The 13423-nt window shown below is 34.5% G+C and overlaps 1 protein-coding gene across 6 annotated transcripts in view; it reads left to right on the plus strand.

Annotated features, from left to right (window-relative positions):
• Window positions 1–13423, plus strand: part of grik1b (glutamate receptor, ionotropic, kainate 1b) — a 38821-nt gene extending 25398 nt beyond the window's left edge. For 5 of the 6 annotated variants that reach the window (XM_039678683.2, XM_089121505.1, XM_089121506.1 and 2 more), the window contains 9 exons: window positions 526–633; window positions 736–774; window positions 2614–2727; window positions 2805–3008; window positions 3112–3335; window positions 6052–6170; window positions 7795–8012; window positions 9355–9580; window positions 10958–13423. In XM_039678683.2, coding sequence (XP_039534617.1) covers window positions 526–633; window positions 736–774; window positions 2614–2727; window positions 2805–3008; window positions 3112–3335; window positions 6052–6170; window positions 7795–8012; window positions 9355–9580; window positions 10958–11247 — 1542 coding nt within the window. In that variant the 3' untranslated portion in view covers window positions 11248–13423. The remainder of the gene's footprint in view (window positions 1–525; window positions 634–735; window positions 775–2613; window positions 2728–2804; window positions 3009–3111; window positions 3336–6051; window positions 6171–7794; window positions 8013–9354; window positions 9581–10957) is intronic. The other variant, XM_039678684.2, reaches the window with a different exon arrangement.

Here is a 13423-nt window from a genome sequence, read left to right on the forward strand (position 1 = left end):
TTTAATAAATATGATAAACTACTTTTTTTTTACTAAAATTAATTTTACTAAATTAAACTATTAAGAATCTCCCTCTCTTTCTCTATATTATAAAAAATATGTCAGAAAGCACCCCAAAACGCACAACAGTGTGTGTGAGCTAATACAGCGAGGTAATTTAAGTTACACTCTAGGTTGTTTGAACCCAAATTTAGGTAAAATATGGACAAACACAAATGTTGGGTTAAACATGTAATTTCAAATTTTAACCCAACTTCAACTTTCACTTTCAACTGTACATTTTTTAATTGCATTTTTAACCCAACATTTGGGTTTCTCCATATTTGACCCAAATTCTAAGTCCAAATGCAGCATTATTATTATCATCATTAGTTGAGAATGTGTGTTTGGCACATCGACAGCTCAGTGTTTAGATATAATTAATTATGATGATAATAATGCTCCATTTGGACTTAGAATAAAAAGAAATGAGCCATCAGAGTTGTTTAATCTAAAATCAGATCCTCTTTTCCGCACTTCTTGTAGGCTCAGTGGAACGGCCTGACTGGACAGATAGTTATAAACAAGACGGACGGCTTGAGGAAAGATTTTGACCTGGACATCATCAGTCTGAAAGAGGATGGGATAGAAAAGGTAAAAGCAGAAGATGCTCCCCTGATCGAAGCCTCTTATCTTAATATCTGTGTCATACTTTACATGTCAAACCTGGGCTTTTTCTTTTCTTTTCACAAGCAGTTTATGGAAAATGGTCGTTTTAACAAAGTATGGAAGAAGGTTTGTATTGAATATCAGACATGTGACGTTCAAGTCCCTTTTCCCCTTGCAAAAATGTACCATGGTGCTAAACGATTGCCATGCTCACATACTATTATTATTTTCCAAAAAACATAGTATTACCATGGTACTTTTTTCATCAACCTGCTGTTGTGCTGGTTTATAGATATGATTTTAAGTCTCATTAAAGACACACTGCTTAATTATGGATTATACTTATTTTCAACACTCAAAGTTATTAATTATTTCCTTTTATAACAGTGTCAAACTGTGGCTCAAAGCCTGCAGCTTCCAAGAGCTCTGACTCCAGTTATGAAACATCACATCACTCATAGAGTCAACAATGCAGAGAGCTCATTTTATTAAACATCTGTTAATGAGCTCTCATCGCACGCCAAGCGCTCAACTTGAAGACACTCTCTTAATGTATGTTTTAAAACAGCTAGCTATCAGACAGAGGTGACGTAGCGTAGCAAATGAAGCTTCACTGCGGTACACAGACACACACTCAGAGGAGAACTGCACTTATATCAGTCGCTCATGTGGAAGGAGGAGTGAACAGAGGGATGATGGGGATGTGAAGCACTTGCTTTTGCTTGATAAAATATGTGGTAGATAATTAAAACTTTCAGTCTATTTTCTGCACCGTGTTTTAAGATGCATTGCTTTCTAGATGTATTTTCCCCCCAGATATAAAGCGTTCATTTGCTTCTTTTATTACATTTTTCCCTTGTCTTGTTTTCCTTTTACCTTGTAAGACTTCAAATTGAAGTGTTTTTTGTTGTTGTTGTTGTTGTTGTTGCTTTATTTATTTGTTAGCAATTTATTTATTTACAAGAAGTCATTAAATTATTAACAAATATTTAATTAATATATTTATTTATTTAATATAAACATAATTTAGTGTATTTTTATAATAAATAAATATGTAGATTTATAAAATTTATTAAACTAATTTATTCTTTTCTGTTCAAAGTGTATTTTTTTTTACAATTTATTTAGAAAATATTTTGATCTCATAATAATGTTATTATAATCATGAGATATGTACGTATACACGTGTGTGTGTGTGTGTGTGTGTATACATATATACAGGATATTTCATATATATATATATGTGTGTGTGTGTGTATACTTTGTGTGTATATATATATATATATATATATATATATATACAGTATATATATATATAGTACATATTTCATAATTATATATATTAATCAGTTATAATTTTGTGTATATTAACAGTTGAAGAGTTCAGATGCAAAAGCCTCTAAAAGCCATTTGAAATTTTCTTCTTTAATGATGATTTTTATCAAACTTGTATATTAAAGTTCAGTAATTTCACTTAAATGGCAAAGATAATTACCTATTAATTGTTATTTAAGTGAAATTACTGAACTTAAATATACAAGTTTGATAAAAATCATCATTAAAGAAGAAAATTTCAAATGGCATTTAGAGGCTTTTGCATCTGAACTCTTCAGTTATATATGTAATATATACTGTATATATTAACAGATAATAATGTGTGTGTGTGTTTGTATATACTATAAATATATATATATATATAAATATATACATGGTAAATATCTTATAATTATAATCAGTTATAATTTTGCATGTCTATTTGATAAGACTAGTGGCACAAAAATGACACATCACTTTTAAATATAATTTTAAACCATAAACACTTGAATACTCTTCATACATTTGAAATCTCGTATCACATTGAAAGGAATAGTGTCATCTTTTAGTCAGGTTCATAATGGGTGAATTATTTCTTTAATCTGTCCTCTAAACATCAACGGTTTTCTCTGTGGTTTTGCGTCTGTTTAGATTGGCGTGTGGAACTCAAACACTGGCCTTAACCTGACAGACAGCAACAAAGACAAAAACGCCAACGTGACCGACTCCATGGCCAACCGCACACTTGTTGTCACCACGATTCTGGTAGGAATCAGCCGACTCACGTCACTGAGACCCAGAGCCTCCACATGCTGGAACTCATAGTGTTGTTGCCCTTGCAGGAAAACCCATACGTGATGTACAAGAAGTCTGATAAGCCGCTGTATGGGAACGACCGGTTTGAAGGATACTGTCTAGACCTGCTGAAGGAGTTGTCCAACATCCTGGGCTTCTCCTATGAGGTCAAACTGGTGTCTGATGGGAAATATGGAGCCCAGAATGACAAAGGAGAGTGGAACGGCATGGTCAGAGAGCTAATCGATCACGTAAGTCAAAATAAAGAGTTTTGCTGCTTTTAAGATCCGTTTCGTCTGATCTTAAAGAGTGAGGAAAGTTCCTGTGAGTTCATCCTCACCGTCTTCATTTCAGGTGGCAGATTTGGCCGTAGCGCCGCTCACCATCACTTACGTGAGAGAGAAAGTCATCGATTTTTCCAAGCCCTTCATGACTCTGGGAATCTCCATTCTCTACCACAAACCCAACGGCACGAATCCAGGCGTGTTCTCGTTCCTGAACCCGCTCTCTCCGGACATCTGGATGTACGTGCTGCTGGCCTGTCTCGGGGTCAGCTGTGTGCTGTTCGTCATCGCCAGGTACTCATCACTTTAACACATTTTAACCTTGAGATTGGATTCAAATCTACAAATTGGACCGGTTTCATGCTTCTGTATGTTTTGTGGTTAATTAGCTCTTGTTTTACTGCCCAGCTCAAAACCTCAGTCTTGGCCAGCTCATTTTAAATACAAATGCAATGGTACTTTTATTACAGTTGTGCTGAAGTGGCAACTAGCCTCTCCCTATGGAGGATCCCTATTCCACTCTACTGATAGCGTTGTTGAAATTCGGTTAGTTTATCTACCCTGAAGTGATAAAATAAAATAAAATTTTGTCTCAGAATTTATAGGCAAGAATAGTAGTTTGTTCAGGCATGGTTTTGATGGGAATTACAAACCTGCATATATATATTAAACTGCTGGAAAATAACATTATTCAAGAACTGCTAATAAAACCAAACCAATCTCTGTTACTTTAAATTATATGTTTATCTCTGTAAAGCTGCTTTGAAACAATCTACGTTGTTAAAAGTGCTATATAAATGAGGGTGACTTGACTTGACAGTTAACTTGTCTAAAACTCAGTTAATTCAAATTCAAGCCCATGTCCAGTATTTATAATGGCCGAATTGTGGTAACGACACGTCACTGCATTGGAAAAGTTTGCACTTTAGAAGGTGTTTTCAAACAGGTTTTCAGTGACCTAAATGGCTGTTTGCATGTACTGTAAATGGCTAAAATCTGCAAATATATTTTCAAAAATATAATATTTGTCTGGATGAACCTTGGAGTCATGCTTTTTTCTCTCTCTATATTTTCCTCTCTGTGGTATGGTAATATATATAATTTCCTCCTCTGGTCTCCCGCGTGTTCTGTGGGTTTTGTTGTTTTTTGGACTCTATTTGGGCTATTTATTGGGTGTCTAAAGAAAACCCTTATTTTTGTGGGTGGGAACAGAGCTGGACATATAACAGCAACATATAACAGCCACAAATATTTGCAATAGAGTCCAACAGTGAGCAGCCACATTTTTGTTTTAAGCAGACTTGATTCAGAAAATATTTTCCCGTTTGTTTTTTTCGCCATATCTATGGAAGCTTGTTTCTGCCACTGAATAAAAAATAATAATAATAATAATAATTGCGACTTTTTATCTCACAATTGCGAGATATGAAGTGAGAATTGTGAGAAATAGTCGCAATTGTGAGAAAAAAAGACAGAATTGAGACTTTTTATCTCACAATTGCGAGTTTACATCTCGCAATTCTGACTTAAACACAACTGCGAGTTGATATCTCAAATTCTGACATCTTTCTCAGAAATGTGAGATATAAACTTGCAATTGCGAGTTATCAGAAAAAAATACTTTTTTCCCCTCAAAATAGTTTATATCTCACATTTCTGACTTTACAACACGCAATATCGACTTTATATCATGCAATTCTGACTTTATAACACGCAATTGCAGCTTTATATCAATCAATTCTGATTTTATATTTAGAAATTCTGACTTTATATCTCACAATTCTGACTTTATAACACATAATTGTGACTTTATATCTCGCAATTCTGACTTTATATCTCAGAATTGCGAGATATAAAGTGAGAATTGCTTGATATAATGTCGCAATTGCGTTATAAAGTCAGAATTTTGAGATGTAAACTCGCAATTGTGAGAAAAAAAGTCAGAATTGTGAGAAAGTCGCAATTACCGGAAACAAGCTTCCATACATATACGTTGTTTTTTAATGAGGGTGGAAGAATAAACAGTAAATTTTACATTAAATTAGTTTACTGTAAAATCTTAAAAAAGGGGGGGAGGGTTTAATGGTGAAAATAAAAATAGAAAATATAAATAATCAATTTAATGCATGAATGTAAAGCATAAAGAAGTACAGTGCCACATATTGTCCAGATGCTCCAGTTACATGGAGTTATGAGTATGTATGTTAGAAAGGGAGTCCAGGTTTTGGAGAATGATGCGTTGGGTTGATGGAGGGAATATCTAATTTTCTCGAGTCTAATGAAATACGAGGCATTATAAATCCATCAAGAATGTGATGATGAATGTGGGATTTTCCACTTAAGCAAGATCTGCCGTTTGGACAGCGATGTGAGAAATGCAATAAAGTGATAGAGAAGTCAAACCGCGGTCAGGACACCGAATACTCCAGTGAAAGATGAGGCCAACATGTTAGAAGAGGACATTTCTGAGAGACCATGATGCATTGCAAATTACATAATCAAATCAAAAACAATGATCCAATATCAAATTATTGCTTTATGGATGTTTATTGTCAGAGTGAAATACAGTTTATTTGAAATGTTTTGTGAAATAATGGCTGGCATTTTGTGGGTGACGGTTAGTGATGATAATATTAGAGCTATTATATTGAATATTCACAATAAATTTGTGGGGAAATTTGTTTTTTATTGCACTTTTAACTTGACCTTTTTAAGTGTTGTTAGGACAGACAGATGTTTTAGTGTCTCGGTTTTAAACTTCACAAGCAAAATCTGTTAGAGCTGTTAGCAAGTTGGAAACCGTTCAAATATGCTAACATATTGCATTTTTAAAGAATTTAATGTAGATATAATTCAAATTACATCAAGGGACCTTTTTATTAACTTTGGATTGACTCAGAACTATAATTCGGTGGTTCTATCATCAATGACAAATGTGGGATTGTTCATATTTTGAAATGATGATTTTGTGCATTTGCAGTAAATGTTGAGTGTGTTTGTTTGTCTGCAGGTTTACTCCATATGAATGGTACAACCCTCATCCCTGCAACCCTGATTCTGATGTGGTGGAGAACAACTTCACCTTAATCAACAGTGTTTGGTTTGGGGTTGGAGCCCTTATGCAGCAAGGTCTGAGATTCAACTCATGTGCTTTACTTCTTTAGAGGAATATCCAAATGTGTTACAATCTACATATGTACAATATCCATACACTCTGAAAATAGTGTCTATCTATCTGTCTGTCTATCTATCTATCTATCTATCTATCTATCTATCTATCTATCTATCTATCTATCTATCTATCTATCTATCTATCTATCTATCTATCTATCTATCTATCTATCTATCTATCTATCTATCTATCTATCTATCTATCTATCTATCTATCTGTCTGTCTGTCTGTCTGTCTGTCTGTCTGTCTGTCTGTCTGTCTGTCTGTCTATCTATCTGTATATCTATCTATCTATCTATCTATCTATCTATCTGTCTATCTGTCTGTCTGTCTGTCTGTCTGTCTGTCTATCTATCTGTATATCTATCTATCTATCTATCTATCTATCTATCTATCTATCTATCTATCTATCTATCTATCTATCTATCTATCTGTCTGTCTGTCTGTCTGTCTGTCTGTCTGTCTGTCTGTCTGTCTGTCTGTCTGTCTGTCTATCTATCTGTCTGTCTGTCTGTCTGTCTGTCTGTCTGTCTGTCTGTCTATCTATCTATCCATATCCATCCATCTATCTATATTCATTCATCCATCCATCTATCAATATTTATTCATCCATCCATCCATCTATCTATCTATATCCATCCATCCATCCATCCATCCATCCATCCATCCATCCATCCATCCATCCATCCATCCATCCATCCATCCATCTATCTATCTATCTATCTATCTGTCTGTCTGTCTGTCTGTCTGTCTGTCTGTCTATCTATCCATATCCATCCATCCATCCATCCATCCATCCATCCATCCATCCATCCATCCATCCATCCATCCATCCATCCATCCATCTATCTATCTATCTGTCTGTCTGTCTGTCTGTCTGTCTGTCTGTCTATCTATCCATATCCATCCATCTATCTATATCCATCCATCCATCCATCCATCCATCCATCCATCCATCCATCCATCCATCCATCCATCCATCCATCCATCCATCCATCCATCTATCTATCTATCTATCTATCTATCTATCTATCTATCTATCTATCTATCTATCTATCTATCTACTGTATCTATCTATCTATCTATCTATCCATCTATCCATATATCCATCCATCTATCTATCTATCTGTCTGTATATCTATCTATCTATCTATCTATCTATCTATCTATCTATCTATCTATCTATCTATCTGTCTGTCTGTCTGTCTAATGTCTATCTATCTATCGATCGATCTATCTGTCTGTCTGTCTGTCCATATATCCATCCATCCATCCATCCATCTATCCATCTAATGTCTATATCTATCTAGTATCTATCTATCTAGTTATTTAAACCACTTACACTTACTTAGTCAAGTTATTTATACCACTTACATTTTTTGTTTTTGTATATATTTTTTATTTAAATTAATACATTTATTAATTTAATTGAACATTTTATTTAGTTTTATTTTATTTTATGTTGAACACACAAGTAGAAACAAAATCACTATAAAACAGCAAAAAAATATTCTTGAATTGTAACCATCACTTTTACCCACCCAGTGGTTTGTTAACTGGTTGAATATTTCTGGTGGTCAGGATCGGAGTTGATGCCCAAGGCTTTGTCCACCAGGATCGTTGGAGGGATCTGGTGGTTCTTCACCCTCATCATCATCTCGTCCTACACGGCTAACCTGGCCGCCTTCCTCACCGTGGAGCGAATGGACTCGCCGATAGACTCGGCCGACGACCTGGCCAAACAGACCAAGATTGAGTACGGTGCCGTGAGGGACGGCTCCACTATGACTTTCTTTAAGGTTAGGCAACTTTTAGATCTGGCAATCCAGGTCTCATATATAAAAATGCAGTTTGTTTAAACAGTATATGCAGTTTCTGTGTGTTTTGTGATATATTGGTTTGCCATTGACTTGAGAGAGCTGGTTTGAGGTTTGACGGGTGAACGGGTTCCACCTCCAGACACTCAGACCTGTGATTGTATATGCACAGATTGGCGGGAATGATTACAGGACACGAACCTCAGCCAGAGGGAATTCAACATGTACAGAGCGAATTAAAGCAGCTTATAGCGGAAGAGAGGGTTATGAGGACATCTGTCACTGCACTGACTTAGACCAGCAAAGCAAAGACGGATTTTATGGCAGAAGCACAGGAAGTCCAGTAGTGAGATCAGTACATTTTGTACACATTAGACAAACTGTACATTTATTCACAGCGGAAACAAGAAACGTGTCTGAAACGCTGCTCTTCTCCTAAAAAACATTCAATTTCAAATGGAAAATTTGTGCTATATCTGTAAATAATTTCATATTGTTATTGAAAATAGAGATTGTAAACATTTTCTTAGAGAAAGTGATAGTTTTGGCTCTTAAATCTGATAGTTTTGGTCCTGGAAGCTGATTGGTGAACTTGTGCCTAATACATGTTTATAGTGACTAAATCAGAAACAACTTATGAACCTTAGTTTACATAGATCTGCTTATGATTCTTTACGAATCTGATTAATAAAATAACATATAATATTAATAAAATACTTTAATATGTAATACAGCCTGATATTTTATTTCTTAATTAGGTGATCAACATTCAAAACTGTATATTTGATATACTCACAAAAACACAGACTAATGTAATACTGTACATTAATTTGCAGAGAAATCGTAATATTTTTAATGATTAACGATTGTTGCCTTTTATCATATTCTGTTGCTGACATTTTATAACAAGATTGTTTTGTAGAGACATTCATGATGACTGATACTTTTTATTTTATTTGATCAACATTCAAAACTAAAATTTCTTGACATACTCACAAAAACAAAGGCTAACGAACTAGATTAATTTCCAAAAAAAAGAAAGAATGTTTTTTTAATAATTAATAATAAGTATCTTTTTTTCATATTGCTGTTGCTGAAATTTTTACGAAAGCAATAAAACACTCGATCCTGGTGGACAGTGATTTTATTGAATTTAATTTTGAATTTGATTATTTCTTTGGTAAAATCTGTCACACACCTTTAAGTGGCTTCTTGTATTAAACATTTTAATTCATGCATTTGTCATTTGAGCATACAGTATCTTCCCTTACAAATCGAATCCATGCACATGCTCTACAATAATGCTCTGACATATCTTTCCCAGAAATCAAAGATCTCCACCTACGAGAAGATGTGGGCGTTCATGAGCAGCCGGAAGAACACCGCGCTGGTGAAGAATAACCGAGAGGGGATCCAGCGTGTGATGACCACAGACTACGCTCTTCTGATGGAGTCCACCAGCATCGAGTACATCAGCCAGAGGAACTGCAACCTCACACAGATCGGAGGACTCATCGACTCCAAGGGCTACGGAGTGGGCACTCCTATCGGTACACTCACACTAAACTAGGATTGTTTCATTAGAAACTGCATCATGTAGTAGCATTTGAATTACCTGGTGTTGTTTAACTGTGTAAAAATAGTAAGTTGAAAATTATAATTAATATGATTGAATCAACCTGAGTAAATTGAGTTACATCAGATCTGGTGTGTAAACCACACACACACACACACACACACACACACATATATATATATATATATATATATATATATATATATATATACATTTTCTTTAAGGTCTCTAAATTACATTTAATTAGGATATATCAATAAATATTAATAAATTGGTAACGCTTAATAAGGTCTCTCTTGTTAGATTAATGCTGTGTTTTAGAGCACTTATTAATCTTTGTTAATGTTAGTTAATAGAATTATATCAGTTCACGGTGCATTAGGTAATCTTTGGTAATAATGTTTACAAATGAAGCCTTGTAAAGTGTTACTAATCAATCTTTATAAATATTCTGTCAAAAACTTATTTAGTTAGTTTACAGTTTATTTTCTTTTAGTTAGAGAAACCATAATTTGAACCAGTGATATTTTGATAACTGGGAGCTGATTTCAGAAAGTGGTTTAGGGTTAGACTTTGTTATTTTTGTACTTTTTTGTACCTTAGATTTTATTTTTTATATTTGAATATGTTTTTTTTTTTTTTTTTTTATTACATTTTTTTATATTGTAGTTAAAGATTTAGTATTTTTGTTTGTTTTTGTATTTTTTTTAAGTAGATTTGTGTTTTTTAAAAATGTTTATATAGATTTTTTTCTTCCCTTTTAGTACGTTAAATAAACCAGTGTTATTTTAGGATCATTGAGATACTATTTTTTATTTTGCATCATTTTATATTTTTATTTGGTTTTCGATTTAATTTTATTTAAAGTTTTAGTTGTCTTGTGTGTTTGTCGTTTTAAGTATTTTTTTATGTCTATAGTTTTTTATGAATTATTTCCCTTTTAGTTACTTTAGTACATAAAGTTGAAAGAAAATTTTAATTAGAAATGCAGCTTAAGCAACTAGCTAAAATAAAAAGTTTTTATATTTTATTTTATTTTATTTCAGTCAACTTTTGTTTCAAGTAAAACATGTTTTTTTAGGATTTTAGCTGGCTATAATAATCCTGAAATAAACAACAAAAATGAAAAACTTTACCAACTCGCTGAAATGGTAGGTTAGGCTATTTTTTTTACAAAAACTTTTTGTTATACTGTTAAACTCAATCAATAATAGAGGTGGTCTAAATATTAAAACGTATTAAACAATATTAAAATGGTATCTTTTGTAGAAAAAAAATGCTTGTCCAATCATTGCATGAGAGGTGGTCTCGTGACGCTATTTTGCTGATAATAACCCTGGGTTTCTGTCAGGTTCCCCGTATCGGGACAAGGTGACCATCGCCATCCTGCAGTTACAGGAGGAGGGGAAACTCCACATGATGAAGGAGAAGTGGTGGCGAGGAAACGGCTGTCCCGAGGAGGACAGTAAAGAGGCCAGCGCTCTGGGTGTGGAGAACATCGGAGGAATCTTCATCGTCCTGGCGGCCGGACTCGTCCTCTCCGTGTTCGTGGCCATCGGGGAGTTCATCTACAGGTCCAGGAAGAACCTGGACATCGAGGAGGTGAGCGTGGGACAGTGTGAATGGCACAATAAATACTGATGTAGGAGCTGGTGGACGTCACAGTTTCACACTTTTGCTCGTTGACTCTCCTAAAGACGGACACACACTGACTGAACATTGCCTGCGGTGTCATATGATGTCAGCTGTGTTATAACTGGGGGCGACGTTGGACAAAAAACTTTCTTTTTTTCAAATAAAATGTATTTTCAGAGATGGACAATGAGATGAAAAGTCAGTGAAATATGAGTAAAGAGAGGAGGGTTAGTTAAAAATGAACTGCTGTTCAATGATCACACCAGTTAATACATTGTAGAGTAGCTCACATCCATGTAGTTTGTATTTAGATTTAAAGGACTTGAACATTTTATTCTTTACAGACATATTCCTTCTTAATCTAATTTATGATAAGACATGTCTGTGGGGTTTATAATAGGTGATGTGTGTAATTTTTCCATGTTAGCATGTTCATTTCAAGCTTAATTTGCAGAGTCATTTATAGGTCATTCAATCATTGGTTGATTTTCCCGAAGAGTGCAAACAACAGTTTTAACTAGAGATGCACCGATTGATTGGCTGGTGACCGGAATTGGACGATTTTCACGTGATCGGCGACCGGCCGGTCAATCTGATGTGCAAATTCACTTGGGTGCCGCGTAATTAACATTGCGCAAGATCAGCACGCTCAATTGAAGTGAAAGCACACTTTTGATGGACAAAATAAATATGATTTCACACAAAAGTGCCCGAAATGCACAGAATTTGCATGTCTGGTGTGTTAACAAGAACTGGGGTATATGTCAGACAAGAAAATGAATTTTATTTTTGAAATGAACAATTTTTTTAAGTTGTATGTGAAAAGAAGGAAATGGTTCTTCCATAACACTGCACTTTAGATGTGTGAGCTGTAAAGTGTAGGGATTCACCGATATCAAAAAATTTTGGCCGATACCGATAATTATTTATATTTGAAAGCCGATAACCGATATATCGGCCGATAAACTTAAATCCAAATTTTTATCTAATTTTGAGAGCCTGATTACAAAAAGAAAAGTCTCACAATTAAATCCACGTCCCAAGCGCACAATTATAATGATGTTCTCATTATAGTGTTGTATAGCCGATATGACAGATTTGCGTCGCTCATGTTGTCCCGAACCAGATTTTCATTTTTTGAAGAGATTTCAATCATATTTCAAGAAATTCAAAAACATAAACAGTTCAACAAGTGTCTCAGCTAAAGAGAATAATACATTATTTATCGGTTTTAATATATCGGCCACATTTTCTTACCAGGCCGATAATGATAACATTAAAAATGAACATATGTCGGCCGATACCGATATGCTGGCCGAAAAAATGAAATCGGAATCGGCTAAAGTCGGCATCGGCAGGTTAAACTCTGAAATATTGTAATCGGTGCATCTCTAGTGTTAGCATGCCTGAAATGTCAAATGTAGATGGGAAACCTGTTTGAAAACAGTCATTTATTTCATTTGGCGATTGCAGAAATTACATACTTCACCTTTAAAGGCTCATGCTGACCGTTTTAGCCTTTCTCTTATAAAATGACTTATTTTATTTCACGACTGTTTGTTACATTTGTCTTAAAGCTGTGTGTTATATGAACCCTCTTTTTTAATAGTGAGAACAAACATGTCTATAATGCAGATTTAACATGCAGATCCAGCACTGCAGACGTCCCAACAAGTCATTTTTCTGGCAATTTTTCTGAAATTGAAAATGCTGTGCAGATCATATGTGACGTTTAATATGCAGCGTAGTTTGGATGAATGGATTCGAATCTGCACCTTGTCGCGGCTCTTTTTGTGTTCGCAGAGATTTAAAACCTCAGATTAACAGACTGGTTATGTTTTATTCTGTCTACAGGTGCAAGACTTTGTAGCATCATCCTTTCTGCTTTTGTATCGTTTGACACTTGTGAAAATGCATATAAATATTTTACTCAGTGAAATGATTTCTTTACGAGAACAATGTATGTGTTTTTTCTTTGGATTTCCTTTTTTATTATTTGCCTCTTGTAGTCGATCAGTGCTTTAATGATGTTTTTTTCACAGATGGACATTCAGTCTTCTGCACCCGAAACTAAAATTCACTGAATTGAGTTTAAGCATTTTATTATTGATTCACTTTGGTGATGGGCTTATACTGAGAGAATTTTAATCTGTCAATAAAATCAAGTAATGAAAACGACTAA

This window comes from Pimephales promelas, chromosome 16 (genome assembly GCF_988280905.1).
Source record: "Pimephales promelas chromosome 16, fPimPro1.hap1.1, whole genome shotgun sequence".
Lineage (NCBI taxonomy): Eukaryota > Metazoa > Chordata > Actinopteri > Cypriniformes > Leuciscidae > Pimephales > Pimephales promelas.